General features: G+C 41.1%; 1 protein-coding gene across 3 annotated transcripts in view; it reads right to left on the bottom strand.

Annotated features, from left to right (window-relative positions):
* Positions 1-21,541, bottom strand: part of GABRA4 (gamma-aminobutyric acid type A receptor subunit alpha4) — a 74,273-nt gene that overhangs the window by 22,281 nt on the left and 30,451 nt on the right. The window contains exon 9 of one of the 3 annotated variants that reach the window (XM_042807979.1): positions 12,736-13,150. The exons of 1 other annotated variant lie outside the window; for it this stretch is intronic. In XM_042807979.1, the coding sequence (XP_042663913.1) occupies positions 12,736-13,150 (415 nt within the window). Of the gene's footprint in view, positions 1-6,364; positions 13,151-21,541 lie in introns of those variants that run through there. One more of the 3 variants, XM_042807978.1, reaches the window with a different exon arrangement.

The following is a 21,541-nucleotide window of genomic DNA, read 5'->3' as shown; positions in this document are numbered from 1 at the left end:
AATTTGTGCATCAGACTTAAAATATACAGCCACAGAAGCCAGGAGAAAGGGATGTAAAGTCTCCCAAATCTACAAACTAGCCATGTTTGTCAAACACAGCAGATTTTTTGGCATCAACATCTGTGCCTGAAGCAAGCAGCAATTACAGCACTTTGCAGCACTGTAAGCCATTCTGACAGTTCCTGTCTCAGCCTGCAAGAAGATTTGATGGCCCTGGCCACAATTAGGAAAAGAAATGAGCATGTCCCGCTCCCTGCCTTGCACGGGCAACTACGCATACTGAAATGATTCCCCCATATATCTCTACACATATTTATCACTAAGTATTTTTCATCCTTACAGAAACACATTTTTTGCAAATCTATTCCTTTTAATGAACGGAAGCTTTTCCAGGCCCAAGCACAGAACATTAGAAAATCACTTTAGGTCATATAAAGAAGTAGAGCAGCTAACAGCTAGCCTGTTGGCACATAAGACAAGAAGTAAGTGCTGTTAGATTACCTCACAGGAATTAAAAAAAAAAAAAAAAGGGGGGGGGGGCGGGGAATAAAATGAGTGCTGCTAGTATGTGTATTATTTGTTTGTGGTGCTATGAGAGGGGCACGGTAATTTATTTAGCTTTCAGCTTGTTAACATAGTGAGACACATCTTGACAATGATACATCAGTAGATTGGTGTGCCATCTTAATAAATTATACAACAGATTATCATTCATCATATTGCTGATGAAACCCATCCCTGTATCTGTTCATATATAAAGCATCAGGCTGATTGAATCATTTAGCTAACAACAACATTCCAGCAATAACTGCGGGAGGATCCATATCAAAGAAGTTTACTATACTCCTTCCTTTTTCTGCTTCAGGCCACAATTAGAAAGACAACTGTTTAAGAACTCTCACAATTGTATTTTATTTGACATCAGCAATATACACTGGAGTATAATAGGAACAATTTTTTGCACAATCTTTCTTGCAAGATGGATTTATTTTCCAAATACATAGATGTTCATAATACAGGAAGGTAACAGTGAAGCTGCACAATAGCAAAACAAGTTGACAGCTATCAAACCACCTTTTAAGTTTGTTAGTATAGTCAGGTGACCAGCATTGAATATACGCATTCAAAGAATTTAGTTATCCTCTGATTCTTCCAATCCTCCCAGCCACATTGTTCCATGCAACAAAAATGTGCACGAGTAATAGTACAAGAGAATTCAACTCCAAGGCTCCCCTTGCTTTGATTTCCTTTCAGTTTTTCCCCATGTATGAGTCAATACAAAGGGATAAACATCAGAATTTGGCATGGCACAGAAACTCTTGCAACATGCATCTAAGACAATCACATATTGCAGAAGTAGTAAATTATTGACAGAGAAGTTAGGGGATTTAGGACTTTCCTAAGAGGGTGTTAAAGAAGCATTTCTACTATGCTGCTTTAGTGTGTATTTTCTGCATGCTACAGCTTTTACAGAAAACATATTCGTATTTTTCACTGGGATTATTCCTTACAATGTCTAAACTTAAACCCAAATGCTTTGGATGCAATGGACAGGGCTTCACATGAAAAGAAAAGCTTACAGCTAATTAAAATACTAGCAAATACCATCTTCTTACTATTTACTTTTTTCAGCTTAAAAATGACACACAGCTATAGCAGCTGCTTCACATCACACAGAAATTCCTTTTTTCTTTCGGTTCCTCAGGTGGTATAGCTATTACACTTTGAATTAGCACCTAAGTTAGTATCTCCCAGCCTGCCTCTCTGGCCACTGAGAGTTGAGAGAGTGAGAGGAAGGATGTTCCACATCATTTGTTACATGGACAGATTTTAATAGCTTGCAGAAGTGCCTCAGCAATTTGGAATACCAGAACTGGCAGGATTGGCAGAGCACAAGGGCAGCAGTTAAACGTGAGGAGAAACAGGAACTTGAGGCAACTATCAGGGGGCTTATTTATTACCAGCAAGTAAATACCGTGTCTGCAGCCAGGCTTTTAACACACTGACGCTGTTCTGTATATTTGCTAGTGATGCAACACTTCACATCCATCCAAGCCGAACGGTCCTTGCCACAGCAGCACACAGCACAAGCGTGCTGGCAGTGCTAGCACTCATCCAGAATATCTAGAAACCAGAAAAATCTTCTGTCTGCGCTGCAACTGGCTTGTATTTCAAGCATCCAGCATGCTCTATGCCACTGCACCAACAATGGATCTTGAAACCCACGCGACAGTCTTTAAAGATCAGTACTCCAACCCTACCCACCCTGCACCTCGCTGCTTGGCTGTCAGGTTTTATTTGCCACCAGCACGGGCACAGGCCTCTCCGCTGCCCGCCCTGGCGATGCTCAGGGCAGAGAGAGCCCGCAGCCGAGGGGCAGCTGTGCGAACCCCCCACCATCCCCGCGGCTGCCACCCCCACCTCAGCTGGGAAGGAAGGGAGCAAGGCCAGGGACAGGTCTGGAACGAATCAAACCGGCGCAAAAGTAGCGGGTCATGCTGAAACGTGGATTTAGATTGTACACCCAGAGGTTTTTAAATACCTAATGAGCAGCTCTTAAGCCTAATGCAACTCTCACGTCTTACCTTAGCAAAATGCCTAGTGGCCTCCAGCCCCAGCTATTCTTACCCAGAACCAAGATACTTTCCTCCTGCTGAACAGATTGCTCCATCAGGACTGAATTTAGACCTATGAAACCATGTTCCTAACTCAGCGAGGCCAGCACTGACGAAGTGCCCTCCTGACTGGACTGATAAACTGAATCTAAATATTCCTACATCTTGTTTGAAAAGGCACTGCCTTCTGCACTTCCCCCATGGCTCAGCAGAGCGAAAACCTGGAGGTGTATAGGGAAGATGTTAACGTGCATACTTAGGAAGAACAACTGAGACCATGAAGATCAAAGACAGTCTTTTCTTTTACTCATGTATATTCTCTTACCGGATTTTACTGTTTATGAATATGATATGCAGATAGGAAGTGAGAAGTAGCCTTTTTAAATCTCTTTACAAAATTCTCCCACCTTCTGTTTACGTATGATATTCACATTCTCCAAAGAAAAACAATACAATCCATGTATTTATGAAATGGCTACTAAGTATCACATGGTTAAACACCTTTCCCACAATGACATATATTAATGAGCTTAACAGTAAACCCACATACATTCATTCATTGTGTCTTCCCTTCCTAAGTGAAATGGCTACAAATAAAATTAACATTTTCAGTACAGAGAAAATATTTTGATAAATACAGCTCATTTTAAAAGCTGTAACTAGACACTCTCCAAATGAGATATTTTATTTGAAAACAAATGCTGTCTTTTTAATAAACAGAGAGATTCTCCTGAAGTTGGCTTAGAAGTGTTTGTTACCTTCCCAGAGTTTGCAACAGAACTTGTGATTTCTATGTATGCAGGTGAGGAAACTGCTTTTTTGCAAAAAAGTAAACAAAACCAGAGAAAAATTCAGTTTGATTTTCTTCTTCACAAATACACAACAAAATGGAGAAATAGGCATCAAAGAGAAAACCTCTTTTCCAATGTTTAAGCTACAGGAGAAGTGATGGGGCGTAACAACTATACCTACAAAAAAAAAAAATAAATCAGTGATGCAGTTCTGCTTCTGGGAAGGCCAACAAGCTGCTGGCACAAGACTGTGAGTACATACCAAGCAGCAGCACTAAGCATGATCTGTTTCATTACCATACATGTACTTGTCACTCCCACCACTCTCCATACCAGAACACTTAGCAGATGTGCAAGAAGACAAGACTGCAATACACTTTGGCCCTCTTTTGGGATGTTCAGTGCTGTTACAGTGAGTATCAGCAGTGCTGAGCTGAAGGGAGAGATTTCTTCAGCTTCAGTCTGCCCTATTTCATACTCCAAGAAAGGATTTTCCATCCCACCCCCATTGATTCAAGGACCCCACAGTACAGCTTGGATGCACAGCAATGTGGATGCATCCCAGCTGGCAGCAGCTGCTAGCTCACATCTTTCCAGTCTTCTAGTCACAGCATCGCAAACCTTAAGACAGATTAACCGTGCTGATCCTTGGGCAGAATTCACAGTTGGTGTTAAATTCCACATTGCACTCAGCTGGTGCCCAACTGCCTACTTGAAAAAGAGTTTAGGGGGCATTTCTGTGGGTGGCTTAATCCAATATAAGAACTGCACCATCTCTGAAAGAAGCAGTCTCACTCTCCTTCTTCCCCTCTATTTCTGACCATAGATTCCTACCTTCTCCCACATCAGCAACATAACAACTCTCATGCACCCCTATGGTGGGTTACTAACACATCTCTGCCTTTCACAGGATCCATGCCGTGCAAGTGCTGAGGTTGTGGATGTACATTTTCAGACACATCTAATTTGAATGCAGCCGCAGCCCACAAGCTGTAGTACTGACCAGATTATCAGAAATGCTCAGCACTAAAAATCTCCTGTGAATTCAGGTTCAGGAATTAAGTCTTCAGATTTAGTAAGAAGGCACTATACTTCCAAAAACTGGCTGTTACTGTAATGAAAGCTTTTTTCTTTCCTCCCCTCCTATAGCTGAATTAAATCAGAGGCAGCAATCTCTGTATTCAGTCTCTTAAACATAAAGTAAGTTAAATGCTAAAAGTTCCAAAGTGCTTCTTTACTGAAAATTAAATATATGGAGTCCCAGAAAGAGAAAAAAATTTTAATTTACATTTTTGGTTGAGAAATATTCTAAAACATGAGGGAAACAGTAACACTTAATAAAACTCAATCTTTTTCTCTTACCATTCTGTCTCCTAATTCTTCCTGGCTGACGATGAAAATACCCTTTTTTAATGAAAACAACCTCAATAGAACACAAATGTTTCTAAGAGGATATTAACAACCTATTTTCTTTATTACTTTCTCATTATACTTATAATGAAGAAATAATTATTTCTAGGCTGTTTCCTGCCAGATGCTGTTCTAGTACCTCTAATAGGACATATCTTAAAATAACTGCTTGGTAGCAAGAAACTAAATTTTTCATCCTTACTCATGTTTTCCCTTCTCTTCCTTTTCTCTCTCTTCGCATAACTTCATTGTTTTGGGCTCTTTCATAAATTCTGGCTTGCTTATATTTTTTTCCTCCATTATTTGTAATTGATGTAATTCACAAAACCACCTTTTGCGGAGAAAAAACGAGTACAGAGGGCAGCTGAGGTTCAAAAAAATCCCGAGAGCGCCTCTGTTTTAATGTCAGTGAAGGCACGATGAGAATCCTCAGGCTGTGGTTTCACACCAGCTTTAACCTAGCAAAAAACATCAATCCCAGCCTCCTCACCACCTCCTTTGTACCAGCACTAAGACAGGGAGCCAGATCAGAGAACAGATCCTGCTGGCTAATCATCCACCAAAAGGCAACATGACAAACTTGGGTTTTAGCTAGACAAGTTATTTCAGCCAGCTCAACAAGACCACAGAAGTACTTTTCCCCACACAAAGCAAGACAAGGAAGAAGATGGGAGCATTACATTCAGCAGTAATTCAACTTTACAGTAGAGCAATCATGGTCTTAAAAACAAAACAAAACAATCAAACAAAACCCAAAACCAACAACAACAACCAAAAAAACCCCACCAAAAAACACCAAACAAAAAACATGGATTCTGCTTGTGGTCTGCCTGGTGCAGACTGGTTCAGAGGATGGCAGGACATAAGCCAGATCCAATCCATAAGCCCCTTAGACCAAACATGCCCTGAGTCCTCACCTGCCCAATATACTTCACGAGCCCTTCAAATATGAGTTAAATACTCAAGGCCAGGATTTTGCACAAGCAGATTAATTTCCACCATGAATGTACTGCTGGTATTGATGTGCAAAGGCATGCAAAATGATGCTTTCATGTACTTCTCCAAGAATTCTGATTATCTGAAACTCCTCAAATCTCCACCACTGCTCTGGTGCCAGAGAATATTCCCACAAATTAATACAAAATTAAATGCATACACATATAGAATCATCTATTTAAGAAAAGTATGTTATTATTCATTTGACAACCTGGTACATTCTATCAGAACAGGAGATTTTCAAGCTTGCAAATCTAAAGCAGACGGTGAAGTCACCATTAGTAATAAGGTTATATCTATCTCATACTTTGAAAGCACTGTGAAGAAATACTTGTACGTGCTCACTTCTGAGTCCTCCATCCTCGTGCATCTTTACTTACCATGGAGATGAGCCACCAGTACAAAATCAGGCAAGACAAAGCAGTACTCAACTGAATTTTCTAATACATCAAGATCAGAAGTCCAGTTGAGTGCTTCATACTGTCACCTGCTTCTTCTACCAACATCCAGTTAAGTTTTTTCCAAGGACGAAAAGATATTCACAAATAATGATTATTTCTTTTAATGCCTCTTTATGCCATCAGATCATCCACAGAGTAGTATGTTAGTTAACAGCAATGTGGATACAACATTCACAAAACCACACAGCAGATCAACAACAGCATGACCACCAGCAAGAAATAACACAGATCTCTGTGCTAGTTAAGAATTAATTCAGTAGTACTGTATTCTTCCTTCGAATCTTTGTCTTGAAAATAGAGATATGAAGATGATAAAAAAAATACATACTGAACACGGTGCTTTCCATCCACAAAGGTACTGTTTCAAAACAAGACTGCTTGCAAGTGCATCTTGAGCCTGCCTCCCTTACAATTCAGGGAATTCACATTATTTGAAAGGATACATATATATATGTATGTATATATATATGTATGTAACCACACTGTGATCACATTAGTATTTTTACATGCTAAAACTATGCTATTATTTTAAAAGAGCATTCAATAACTGATGGGAGTTTGGATGGTTTTCTAAAAAGGGAATCTCCAAGGCTTTTTATTTTTACTGCTGTTATTTTTATTTTAAAGAAGCCATCACGCTCTCAGTTTTTCTTGCACAAGAAAATGAAAATAGAATTATGACCAAAAAATGTAGTGAACTGCAGTGGATACTAACTGGTTTACTTTGAAGTACTTTCTAGTGGAATTATATAAAAAGCATAAGAATGTCTAAGAGATATTTGTAAATGCACTAAGTTATGGACTAGAAGGCAATGCTAGTCAATTCTGAAACAATTACCTACCACATTATCTAATTAACATGAAAACAAAGAATGGTTTACAATAATTGCATTTTTCATTCCCTCCAGTTAAGAACACAGTACATAACATTAGCAAAGAGAGATCTTTTCAGAGTGCTCTGTACTTCACACTACTCTCACTTGCTTGGGATGTGGCAAAAACTTACTTTCAGAGTCTGATTTACTCAGAACATACTGAAACTGATCACCACACTCATATTCTCCAAAAAAGCTGTAACTTGACTCTGAAGAGAGATCTACAAGTGAAGACTGTAGAAAATAACACATATCAGACTCTTTCAAAATGGTGCATTTTTCCTTCCAGTAAACTTCCTGTTTAAAGTGCAATGAAGTCAAGGAAAAACACATATTGATTTCAGTGGACACCAGTACAGGTCTTTAGAACAATGTAAATGTAAGTAACTTACCTCGGAATCACACAGTGAAAGAAATATAAGGTCTTGAAAAAATAAAAAATATGCTTGGGGAGAAAAGATGCTACTGACACTTAACTGGTTTCTTTTTCCCTGGATCTTTTTCATAGGTTTTGGGCTGGGGGGGGTGGGGGGGGGGGGGGCGCGGTTTTAACACTGACCTCCATAAGGTTATTTACCCTTTGGATTTTCACTGAGTAAGGTGTTTTATTTATAGAGTTTTGCTCCTCCAGCTTTATGCTGTATTGCTTTATGCTTGTCAGACTATGAAGAGAAGCACTTCATACTTCATATTCTCCCCACTTCCCACTGACCTGCCGCAAAGTTACTGCAGCAGAATTCTGCAGTTCTGCAACACTTCTACGACGCTGATCATCCTTGCCTTTATCCATCTCATCAGTAAACTTTATACTTCACCCAGGCTTCTCAAGACTACAGCTGCCATCTTCCTAATCTGTTATTCAATTTTAGGACTAAATAAAACCAAGGGCAAATTTCTGTCAGCTGTCTGTATTGCAATTCACAACAGCACTAGCCACACAACACACATCTATTTTAGTGCAGTCAAGCCCTATTGGCAAGTCCCAGGAAGACAAGGAAAAACTCACCAAAATTTCTTTCTTCTAAACCTTTTGGGTCAAGCAAAAGTTCTGGAGCCCAATGTGAAAAATCCATGATCCACTCTGCTTTCTAAATAGATCTCTTGGAAGCCTTGAGGATTTGGAGGGAGAATGTGCTACAGCAGAAACTGTGCTCCAGATTCTCACACTGATAAAGATTCTCCTAGGAAATCTCCTGTCCTCTCTATGGGAGAATGTCCCAGGTAGCCAATACGTGTCTCTTACACAACCTGTGTGGTCATTTCTTCCATTCTGGTCTTCCCTCCACTTCCAATAGCGCACAGGAGGAGGGAAATGTTAGGCTTTGGATAAACTCGATAAATATATACTTTATACTCTGATGTTCTCACATGGCACACAGACACTGTACTACAGCCTAAGACACACTATGGCCAAATAACACAGGAGGTACACAAAGTGGAAGGAGACAGAATTATGTGCATATTGAAAAGCTGAGTTCATTCACTTCCGTAGAAATACTGGTTACATCCTACTAAATACAGTCACTTGATTTCCCCAATTCTTTGCAAGTACCATCTTGAATGATGAAAATGATAAGATGCCAGAAGCTACACTTGAATACTCTGTAATCAGTAACTTTTAGCTCCCATTAATAGAAAAGCTTTAATCACTTTCCTTATTAAATTATTTATCTCTCTCATTCAATTATCATACTGTCTACCTGCCTCATGACAGGGTAACATAGAGTGGCTGACTAAACAGTTACAAAGTCTACTTTTTTCTCTTAAATGACACATGGGAGAAGAAATATGCCACAAACATCCATTTGACGGAGATGAGTCCATTTTACAGGAGGAGAAACAGACTCCAGTTCTGCTGGTGAGCTCCAAGAGCTCAAGTCACCATGGAGGGCTGGGATCTAGGTTTGCCACCTTGCTTGGCTTCATTATTTTTGCAATTGCGGTGAAGCCTGTTAATAGCTGGCTGATAGAAATCTGACCCTACTTACAACTGACTGTAAAATACATTTCAGTTCCTGTGAAAGCAGTTTTCCTTAACCGCGTTTTTAACTGGTTTTCTCAAACGACTGGTTCAGTGGTTGGGGCTGCAACCTGTGGGAGTTTTGCTGTTGGTAACAATGTCTCCGAGGAAACAGCAATCAGTGGAGATCTGTCTCTGTTTCCTGGTAAGGTTTTTTGGCTTTCTATCCAGTTTCCTTTCCTGTTGACAAAGATGACTTATCTGAAGTGTTCGGTTAGTTTAAATCACTATGGTACTGTCAAAAAAAGATTGCTCAACAAAGCCAATAGGAAAAAAAAAAAATAAAAATAGCTCCTGTAGAGTTCATTTCACTCAAACCCATCCCTAATAAGCCAGTTGGTCACTGAAATGACACTTGCAACGTTGTCTCCTTAGGATTTTAGTTAGCAGTGCTGAACACTTGGGTCGCTATATTTAGGATATTCCTGCTTTTGTTTGTGCTTCTGATTACACAGTATTCAGAACCTGCCAGTATTACTGAGTATAGGGTAGACTCTTCACTGTTTCTGATCACTCTACAAGGACATTAAATATAATGAAGAACTACTCTTAACAATAAATTCCTATTTACATTATCCATAGGTACTTTGGAAAGCTAGCTGTGGTAATTTCTTCCTATGCTGTAACACAAAAATGTAGCACAGAACAATAAATTAGCCCTAGACTCATAGTGAGATAATTCTTTTATATCTCATTTTGAACATAGGCATGCAAATGTTGGAAGGTACTTCAGAAATGCACTGACAGATTAAAAATAGATTTTTTTTTTCCCTGTGGTATCATTAGAAATTTATTCCAAAATGGAAGCATAGAAATAAATATTTGGAACCTATTAGTTTTTGCAATCCTTTTTTCCTCCTTCTAAGTCTTTAAAATGAAACAGGAACTACAAATGAATCCAAGTAGCACACTTGGATCGATCTTGGTGAAATAGCCTGAACTAATGTCGATCCTACTGAACAATGCACTGAGAAAGCTGATTATACAATCAGTGTATGGGGATGGGTGGGAGGAGGAGACAGCTGTTTCTAATGAATCGTTTAAAGCTCTGCCTGAGAAAACATCCTTGGTTTTCATCAGAGGAAAGCAAAGAGTCATTTCAGTAACTTCTGGCACAAACACTAAGTTCTCAACACAGAAGGCCATTGTTCTTCACACTAGAAATATTTTGCAATTTTAGCAATTTTGATCAATAATTGCCAGAGGATTATCTTTGTTTCTTCTGGCTTAAAAAAAAATAAATAAATAAACAATCTCTTGTATACTATCTTCTATTCTAACAAACTGCAATAATGGGACCAAATTAGGGAAGAAACAGCCACAGCAACTAGAAATACATCCAAAGATGCAAACTACTGCAGTTAGACATCTTGCATGGGTGTTCCATTTCCAGTTCTGTGTTACAGCACATGTAAGTTTTCTAAGGAGTGCTGTAATCTCAGACAACTTCCAGATGTAAAATCCAAAAAGGAAAGGATCATACCTGGCTTTCTGAGAGCATCACTTAAGTAAAAAAAGACTAAGGTAACTGTTTATATCACTACTTCCTAATAGAGTCACGTAAGACATCCCCACATCCTGTGCATTCTATCATTGATAGTCCAATGCTGTACATGAAATAGCAGCCTGGGATCCATACTACACACTGTAGTACACAGCTCTTGCAGTCTCCCAGGTCCCATGAGTTAAAGGTCAGATTCTCAGCCATGAACTGGCTAAAAGGTTTGGAGAGACAGGAAGAGGCACAGAGATACAGTCATAGTTTCACTATTATGGGGTGTTTTTTATTCTGATTCTTGTCCCAACATAGTCTAGGGCAGTCCTCAACTACACCAGCTGCTTGTGGTCTCCATCAGTCAGCTCATCAATACCTGAGCACAGAACCACTCAACACTCACCTGATCTGCCCCCCCCCCAGCATAAAACCTTGACAAGGGTTTACCAATCTGCTATTCCAATCAACTGAAGCTAGGGATTAGTCCAGACCCTTTAAAGGCACAGCCAGATCACAGCTGAGAATTTGGCCTTTTATTTGTCACCTGCACAGAAATGCTAACCCTTTGCCTAGCCAGATTGATCTGTACAAACATTTTCAGGTTTATTGCCAGCATATCTTCCACCCATTCTGGTGAAAAGAACATTTCTGATCAAGATTTCTATCAGGTTTAAACTATTCAATTCATTATTAAAATTGCCTGCTCATATATTGCAATTTGAGATGCTAAGAAAAGCGCCAATCTATGCCATAGTATAACAGAAATAAATGGATCATAAATAAACTTTTTTCCAGGCTTCACCTATAAACTTTCTTTTCTTATTTATGTCAACACATTTCTTCACAAAAGGGTCTCTAATTCACTCAGAGATGTGCCATAGCCATGCTCATCAAAGCACAGGAAAATTTGTTTTGCTTAATTTTGAAGCCACTTTTAAAACTGTGTTGAAAATTTAACTTGCCACAAACACTATATAAAGGGCAGAGGGGGGAATATGTGTTCAAAGGAAATCAGAGAAGTGTGACTGAAAAATATGGAAAAAAACAAAAACAAACAAACACCACCAAAAAAACCAACCAAACAAACAAAAAATCCAAGCATTCACGGAAAGAACAAAGAATTCAGATGAAAAAATTAACATTGTGGGCCTGGTCCTCATCTACCACAACAAATGTAATTTAGTAATAAATCCACTCAAGCTGGTCATCGAGGTCAAAGAAGAATCACACACTTAAGATCACCTTACCAAACAAAAAAATCCAATTTTGAGAATTACATCAGATTTCAGATTTTACAAGGTTCACTCATTCTTATTTTGGAGTGAGAATTTTCCACGTTGCAACGCAAAATAATGCCTAGTAAAAATATATGGAGCTCTACAACTCCTTTGCATAACTTTTCTGGAGTTGCACTCTCCCAGGCCGGACCTTCTTTGCTTTTTCCACTGTTCATTTTCTTCCCCCCATTCTACCAATTCTAATCTAGCAGGGAAAGTCCTTTTCTAGCAAGCACTGTCAAAATACTCAGGACATGGACCTTGCACTCAGAATGCAATACTGTGTCCAGACAGCAGTGCTGGGTGCCTCAGGGATCTGTAATAACCAACAGACATATTCCTAGCAGTCAAGATGTGTTCCACTGCACAGCTGTGCACCTCTGCCTTTGATTTGTTTTGGGTGCATGTTCCTCCCAAATGCAAGTTCTGTATAGCCAGAGTAGTCTGCCTGACAAGAGTGACGGCTCACTGCTAGCTGAAGGGAGGAAGACAAATCTGTTACCTGTTACTCTGGTAGGAGTTAACTAATTATCCCCAAATAACTCCAGCCTTTACAATGGGAAAGTAGCACACAGCTTTTATAAATAAGAATTATTGACCTTTTTAAATAGTTTCAAAAGAAGAAACTCTGCATCAAATGTGAGTATAATTTAGGAACTACTACATAGCAGCAAAACTACATTAGACTTTCCGATTTTTCCATGGTATCCTTGGATAGATACACCACCCAGTAGACCATGTTAAATGCTCCGAAGGTAACAGGAAATAAAATGCGTGCATATTTGTCTATCTTACTCGTGCCAGAGTGGGAGGCAGGGGGAGCAGGTGGTGTGATAGCAGACGGCTTTGCAGATGCTCCTAACGTATTAGGTGTGGTGGTCTGAATCTGCTCCAGTCTAGATCCAAGCAAGTGCTGAATGGAAGGGGATCCAGCTGTGGCATGCTGGGATACAAATCCTGTTAAAATTGGGGTAGAAGGAGGAGCTGGAGGGGTAGCTCTTGCAGAAGATAATGTCTCTGATGCATTGATGCGTGTGAAAGGGTTGGGACTTGATGCAGAAAGGGAGTGGGGTGTAATGTCAGAAGACCCCTGAGCTACAGAGGGAGGCTGAATGGAGCTGTGCCTTGTGTCAATTCGGCTCCCACCATCAGCTTCGGACTGTACTGTGGCATTCATTCTTTTCCTCACATTTGAATTGGCATCTGTACTCTGCAAAGTTACAAAAAAATACCAGTCATTCTTAAAATACACACTTAAACAGAAGCAATGGAAACTTTATAATCAAGCACTATCAGAGTAATACTCACAAACGTAACCAGCAGCTTGATCCTGAAGCACAAAGATACTGCGTGCTCATGAAAATAGATTTAATAGCATACAAAGTGATAAACAAGAGTTCCTTTTACCTGCGGCTGGAATATCAGGGTGAACACATCTGATGCATCACACTCCACATGATGTGGTACCTATGTAAACTTAATACCACAAGGCTCAGCATTCTTGCATTCAAGTCAGGGTTTTTTTCCAGGTTCATGCTCAAACCAAAAATCTCTGATGTCTACCCACTTCTCTGATGATATAAAAACGTTCTAGATGCAACTTACCAGCCATGATGGTTTAGTTCTGCTTTGTGTCTCCAGAAAAGTAACTATCATGTATTAGGACCATTAGTCCTTCTTCTACAGTAGTTGATATTAAAATGCAAGTATTGACCAAACCAAGTTACCATATTGCTGCTTTTTCAGAAATAAAGGCAGTGCTTTTTCACATCAACTACAGGCAATAAATTCTCCAGCTGCAACTGAACCAGTGAATAAATCTGTCTTTCATCAACTACTCCTTTCCATTAATTAGCTAAGAAAAGTGGTGAATTCTCCATCACTTGATGTCTTCAGGCAAGTCTGGATGTCTTTCTGAAAGATAAACTTAAGCCAAATAGCACTTATTAGAATGGATGAGAAACTGAAATACAGATAAGGAAGTACACAGGTGGGAAATCCAGCAGGGTTCAATATTTTACTGACTTCTGGGAGAGGGACTCAGGCTCTGCCTTTCTTCTCTGCATTTAAGAGGAAGCCTAACATCTCCTGAACCTCCTTCTGGAAGTGTACCTGAAGAACAGACTTTTGAACCTTCAGCCCTGCACCTAAAATATAATATAAAACATACTATATTTTAGATATAATATGTGAATATATTTTGTGAAAAAACTCACTGCTTTCCAAAAGACAAGGACTTAATGGCAGATTGGGTACATATACTCAACAGCAGCAATATAGCTCTAAATATAGTCAGGACCAAACAATCACTTGTTCTTTATCAAAAAAATCACGTTTTGCACCTCTGATGATACCATTTTCAAATATTGCCCTGCACCACACCTACTGTGTGCCTTTGGCTTCCCTTCCCTTCATCCCTACCAAAGTATCCTGGCAAAGCTCACAGCACAAGGAAAAGGGAGAGAAAGCGGGCAGTGATCTCTCTTCCCTCCTTCATCCAACAGCAATTCTCTCCAGCTAAGTGCCAGAGCAGTAATGGAGAACAACTCAGGTGTTATTCAAGGTACTAGTACCTTGAGTAGTGAGAAGAGTGGCAACCATCTCTCTCTGCTGCACCAGTTGTGCTTAGCTGTTTTGCTCAAGGAGACAGAGAAATAGGAGCTGAAAAAAAAAAAATCTGAAAAAAATAATTAAAAAAAATAAAAATGAAATCACTTGACATCTCCAGTACTCCCATCATGGAGACAGAATGCTCGTCCCAAATCCTGTTAATTACAGTACAATTCAGTCACTGGCAATTCTGCTGGCCTGAATTTATCTGAAGCTGTCAGAGCTATATGCCAGCCCGTGGCTGATATATTTGCCCACCTCATGGTTGATTTATCAAAGAATCCCTCTTAAATTTTACAGTTTTCCTCCCTGCATAAAAGCATGCCAATCCCTTTTATTTATTTTTCTGCATCTGCAACCCAAAGCAGCAGTGGACTGGAATAAACATCAGAGGAAACTGGTATTTCCTGAAAGAAACACTAATTGTACTGTTTGAAAGAGAAGCCTGAGTCACGCTTTGGGAAGTGCAGAAGTACACACAGGTGTGCAATTTGGATACTTTCACACTAGGGTTGTCAATGACTCAGGAATAGTAAAGCAGCTTTCAAGACTGCCAAATTGAAGTGATAAAGTACAAACAGAACAGGAGTGCATTTACTAGAGACTTGGTAATACCTGACAGAGTTTTGCATGTTACTTGAAGGCTTGCAAAACTAAGTAGATCCAAGTCATTGATGTGCACTGTCCAAAACAATAGCTCTGAGCTATGGAGAAACTGGCACTAGAGTCACTGAGAGAAGGTGAGTTTTACCTTCTATGTGCAGATCCTTGGACGGCCTGGCTTTGCTCAGGTAAGATTCTCCCATCATAAAGCTCTCAAGCAGCACCTGGGGATCAAAAGCCCACAGGCTGCAACAGGCATTGCAAAGTAGATCTGCACTGGAACTAAGACATGTCTCACTTCCCTCCTGCTCTGCCTACAGTAGACCAGCAGCTTAGAGGTGGTGATGCTGAAGAACAGAATTACCACATCTTCAATCAATCCAAGCACAGTCGCAAAACAACAGTTCCAAGAGTAGAACAGAGAACTAAATGCAATTCACAGAGGCACCATTTAACACTCCTGTTCACTTGTGCTGTCACCTTTCCCCTGCCACCTCAGCATCCTTCCCTTCTGTGCATCAACCACAGACACTGGTAAGACAGATAGGTAACAGCCAGGCTCCTTCACACATTCCAGTCACCTCCGTTTCTTTTGTGGGAACTTGTTTCCATCAATATGTTTGCACAATACCTCCTTTTGCTCCCAATTTAGCTGTCATCTAAGTGACCAAATAAGACCTCTTGCTATTTAATTCACTACTCATGTCCCATTACAGTGTTTATTCTAAAATAAAATTATCCATACTATTTCAAATGATCAAAACGTGTAACTGTTTAAAAGTCTATGGGCCATTCTCTTGCCACCGACACACAAAACTTTCAATCCTTCAGGAACCTTGAGTTTGGAGAGAAACCCAGTTTCCTTGTAAGTATTACAGTGTACAGATAAAGCCCAAATAGGGAACATTGTAAGATATGACAGCACTGCATAACAAGACCCTAAAATTCAGGTACATTTTTTGTTAATTCTCTGGAAACCACCTTCTAAGCATTCAGAGCATGGAAATTAGAAATGGCATTTCTAACATGCTGCACAGACAACATATCACCGAAAACAGATTGTTCTTGCATATTGCCATTATAATAGTTTGGATTTCTGTTTCTGAATTGAACCTTGTCCTTGAAATGTACTGAAACAAACATTTTCCATGGAGAGAGATGTTACATTACACAGGGAGAGGCAGGGGCTTTGGCCACTGTTGGAGCAGCCTGTTAATACTCACTCTAACAGTGCTGGGAGAAACTTAAATATTGGAGATAGAAAATCTCCTGGGTCAGTGCTTGGCTCCAATACCTAACGCACCCCAAAAGCCCTCTCTAAGGGGAACACATTCCAACTCCTGTCCCCAGTAGGTTTTGCAGAATCAGCATGAAGCAGCAAAACAAGAGGCAGGCAGCCTGCCTTGCTGCTTCCTTTTTTAACATGGCAGCCGTAACGCTCCCACTGGGAGTGGTGAGCACCCAGCGCTGTGCCTGTCAAAGCCAAGCAGAGTGCACACTCATTGCCAGGGTGGCCTCGCCAGATCATTGTCCACCACGTTCCCTCACAAATCCTTTTCTTGCGCTTGCCTTACTCAAGACTATATTATGATGACAGCTCATGCTCCTCCTTCAAAGCACTCGGGTGTCCCTCCTTTCTGGTTTCTCCAGTTGAAAAGTTTCTAGCAAATATTTCTCTATTCAATGTTATAAAGATAACTCATTTCTTCCTACGTTAATCTATTCCTCTTCTGTACTGATGCTATCTCACAACTCTACGTTGCCTGAAGATTAGTGCCAAGGTCACTAATAAAAATATTAAACAAGGCTGATTCCATGGCCAAGTCTTAATGAACCAAAGTCTGTTGACATCAGCAGAAAACAGGTTAACCACTACATTGCAAAACGTAGTAAACTGCAACATTCAGTTTGTAATAAGCAAAACACTTCACAGACATTTCAGCTATGGTACATACCCCGAGTAAAAGGACATTATGAGAATGACAATCTGACCAACAAATTTATATATATATGTAAAGGACTTGCTGCCTCCCAAAATTATTAGTCTTTAAAACCAACAGCGAGAAACACACACATACTGCCTACAAGCAGCTTCCAGTCTGGAGGCACTCTTGGGTTTGCATAGCAAAGTTTTGGTAGAGGGGGCCTAAAGGGGCAGCTTCTGCGAGAAGCTGCTAGAAGCTTCCCCCATGTCCCATAGAGCCGGTGCCAGACGGCTCAGAGACAGACCCGCCACTGGCCAAGGCCAAGCTCATCAGTGATAGTGCTGGCACCTCTGGGATAACACATTTAAGAAGTGAGGAAAAAAGTTGCTTCACAACAGCAACTGCAGCTGGAGAGAGGAGTGAGAGCATGGGAGAGAAACAACTCTGAAGACACCAAGGTCAGTGAAGAAGGAGGAGCAGAAGGTGCTCCAGGCACCACTGCAGAGATTCCCCTGCAGCCCCTGGTAAAGGCCATGGTGAGGCAGGCTGTGCCCTGCAGCCCACGGAGGAGCAGATACCCACCTGCAGCCAGTGGAGGACCCCACATGAGAGCAGATGGATGTGCCTGAAGGAGGCTGTGACCCCATGGGAAGCCCAGGCTGGAACAGGCTCCTGGCAGGACCTGTGGACCCGTGGAGAGAGGAGCCCACGCTGAAGCAGATTTGCTGGCAGGACTTGAGACCCCAGAGGGACCCACGCTGGAGCAGTCTGTTCCTGAAGAACTGCACCCCATGGAAGGGACCCACACCGGAGCAGTTTGGGAAGAACTGCAGCTTGTAGGAAGGACCGACATTGGAGAAGTTTGTGGAAGACTGTCTCCCATGGAAGGGACCCCACTTTGGAGCAGGGGAACAGTGTGAGGAATTCTCCTGCTGAAGAGGAAGGAGCAGCAGAAACAGCGTGTGGGGAACTGACCACAACCCACATTCTCCATCCCCCTGCACCGCCAGAGGGAGGAGGTAGAGAAAATCAGGAATAAAGTTAAACCTGGGAAGAAGGAAAGGGTGGAAAAGGGTGGAGGGAAGGTGTTTTTAAGATTTGGTGTTATTTCTCATTATCCTACTCTGATTTGGTTGGTAACAAAATAAACTTATTTCCCCAGGTCAAGTCAGTTTTGCCTGTGACTGTAATTGCCAAGTGATCTCCCTGTCCTTATCTCAATCCATGAGCCTTTCATTATATTTTCATTCTCCTGTCCAGTTGAGGAGGGGAGTGATAGAGCAGCTTTGGTGGGCACCTGGTCAACCCACCACAGGCATGAAAAAGAGAACATGAAAATGAAACCAAATGAAAATGCAACCCAAAAATTGAAGGGATTATCCAAGTAAAAATTCCTTTACGAGCACAAGTCAGGAAACCACTCAATCACCCTGAGCCAACAGAGAGCTGCTGTGCTAGTCCAGATGGGGCTCCACAGGAAATACCGAGTCCACATTTTTTACATTCTAACTCTAGATTGGGAAAGGATCTGATTTTCTGGAGGCATTTCAGTGAGACTTTTAGGAGTCATTTAAAATGGTGTAGCTCAGGAATGCAAAAGAGGAATCTGGAAGCTACCATAAAATGCAGTATATTACAGCATGCAATACCAGCCTTAAGACATTTGATAGATGGCCGTTCTATAAACACAACTTGCTGCTTACATAAATAATGCCTCACGTTTCGTTTGAAATAGCCTAATCATTCTGACTCGGTCCAACCAACTTCACAACCACCACTAAACAAGAAGTTATAAGTATCTTGCTTTGCTGTATCCTCCTTCAAGAGGAAACCTTCTTTCTATTGATCCTGATGTGAGAATTCAGACTCTGAACCTTAACTGGCAGACACACTATGGATGAGAGTTTCAAAATCCTGGGAAATAGGAGAGCACAATTCCTGTCCATGCATAGACAAAGTTCTTAAGAGCTCCGATAATAATGTAAGAACATATATTTTCTTATAATTGTGGGTTATCTTCACTGGATAAAGCTCTGTGATTGGCTGAGATATGTTAATGCCAAGAATCTAGAGCACCAATCCCCTATTTCATTTTTAACAGACAAGACTGGCAACAGTGAATAGGTGAATAGATAAGTGACTGCACTAACAAAGCCAATTAATTGACCAAACATAGGGAAACACGGACTCCAGCCGTGTTTCAGAAGAGACTGATAATCACTCCTTCTTTCTAGCCAAATTAATATTTCATTAGTCCATGCAACTAAAAAAATAAAAATAAGAAAATCTCAGTACAAGAAAGAGATTTAGAAAGCTCCCATCCTCTGCATAAGCATACTTTACTGGGGAGGCAGGGCACAATAGGATAAGAGGTTCAAATTCTGTCAGACAAATTTTGTCACACAGCATGCAGTATGCAAAAATATTTTTAAATATTTACTGTATTAAAAAGCATAGAGATCTTGCTTTAATTTTAAGCATCACATGCTATTTTGCATGGGTTTTATCTTTAAAAGAACTGAAGTGGGGAAAGATACATTCAGTACAAATTCTTCCTATGTAAAAAGTCCTGATGGAAGATGCCCTTTTGCTAGTCCCAGAGAAGAAAGTCCATTTTATTTGATATGAAGATAGGATAACTAAACCAACCTCCTTGCAGGCATGTGTAAAATGTGGTAATTAATGCTGTATCCTTCCCGTAACAAGTGTATTCACATGCAATTGACTATGAATAATACAATGAATGTTGCTGTTAGCATACTTCAGGTTAAATCTATACACTTCATTGTTAAACACTCTGGAAGATTTGTGCAGCAAGTTTGATGGTCAGCTTCTATGACAGAATGTATAGAACACACTTCCTCCCTTCCCCTACTAATCTATTTCCAAAAATCAATTCATAGATCATTTGCTTTTCCATTTAAGTTCAACTTTGATGGATACTTCTGTTTACTGCTGCACTAAAATGATGCACAAATATGAGTCAATCTAAACTCTTCAATATTTAACAAGGTTTACACACTATAAACAGCTGCTCACACAATGTGGAAATTCAGAAACTTTCTCTAAGCCTGCATAAGCCTTGACTTGAGCCAAAAAAAAAAAAAAAAAAAAAAAAAAGTACTGGATTGTTTTGTATGTATTACTAGTTTTTGACAAGCAAGCCAATTTTGCACTTCAATGAAGTCAAGATTGCAAATTTAGCATGAACTGAAGTAGCATGCAGCAGCTGAGCTGAGATTCAGGGGAACAGGATCATCAGCACAGCAATATTCAATACTGAACTGACAAACTCAGTCATCTTGTTACAGAACAAAGAAAGCTAGTAACAATCACAGTGCATATTCCCTACAATAAGGCCAACCCGGAATCCGTAATACAAACAAGAACATTATTGAAAAGTCACATGCCAAGTCCTGAGGAGAATGCAGCAATGATTGTCCTGGGTTGAGTAACTGTTGGGGTTTTTTTGGTGGCAGGGGAGGGGGCTATAGGGGCATCCCCCTGTGAGAAGCTTCTCGAAGCTCCCCCAGCTCCAGGTCAGCTCTACCTCTGCTCAAAAACTGAGCCCATCAGCTGCGCCTCCCAATAATGTATTTAAGAAGGGACGTGGTGATGAGCAGTCGGACTTGTGAGGAGGAGTTGCTGCAGCTGCGTGAACACCAAGGTCAGTCAAGGAACGGAGGAAGAAAGGAGAGGGGAGGTGTGCCGGAGCAGAGACCCCCCTGTATCCTGTGGTGAGACGGCAGGGCGGGCCCCCCCGCCACCCACGAAGATCTACGGTGCAGCAGACATTGATTTATGGCCTGTGGTTTCCGCCTGGATGATGAAGCTGCTGTGTCCAAAGAAGGCTGGGGTCTTGTGGGAAAAGGTAGCCCCGCTGCTGTAATTCAGTGCTGGGAGGATTGCAGCATGCGGGGGGGTCCCATGCCGGAGCAGCTTGGGAAGGGCTGCAGCCATGGGAGGGACTCCAGTTGGAGAAAGTTAGTGACCCATGACGGAGCAGTGTGGGGAACGCTGTGGCCCGTGGGAGGAACTCATGACTGAGAAAGTTTGTGGAGGACTGTCTCCTGTGAGAGGGGGACCACGATGGAGCAGGGGAAACAAGTTCCAGAAGCTGCCCCCACTGAAGATGGATGAAGTGGCAGCTCTGACTGCACCCCCCATTCCCTGCCCCTGCGCCACTGGGGGAGGAGGTAGAGACATCAGGAGCAGAGCTGAGCCTGGGAAGAAGAGAGGGGTGGGGGGAAGGTGTTCTCAAGATGTGGCAATGCTTCTCACTCACCATCCTACTCTGTTATGTGTTGTTAGTGTCTGTAATAAATGTATGTTCTTTTTTTCCTTCCCCTAATGAGTCTGCCTTTTGCTTGTGACCATAAAGGGGGATTTTTCCCCATCCCAGTCCTATCTCAAACCCCAAGCCTGGCTCTCTGTCCCTTCTTATTGCCGGAGGGGAAGGGAGA

The sequence above is a fragment of the Tyto alba genome, unplaced genomic scaffold (genome assembly GCF_018691265.1).
Source record: "Tyto alba isolate M040663 unplaced genomic scaffold, T.alba_DEE_v4.0 Super-Scaffold_6, whole genome shotgun sequence".
Classification (NCBI taxonomy): domain Eukaryota; kingdom Metazoa; phylum Chordata; class Aves; order Strigiformes; family Tytonidae; genus Tyto; species Tyto alba.
Note: the sequence above shows the minus strand (reverse complement) of the source record. Positions and strands in the feature narration are given on the sequence as shown.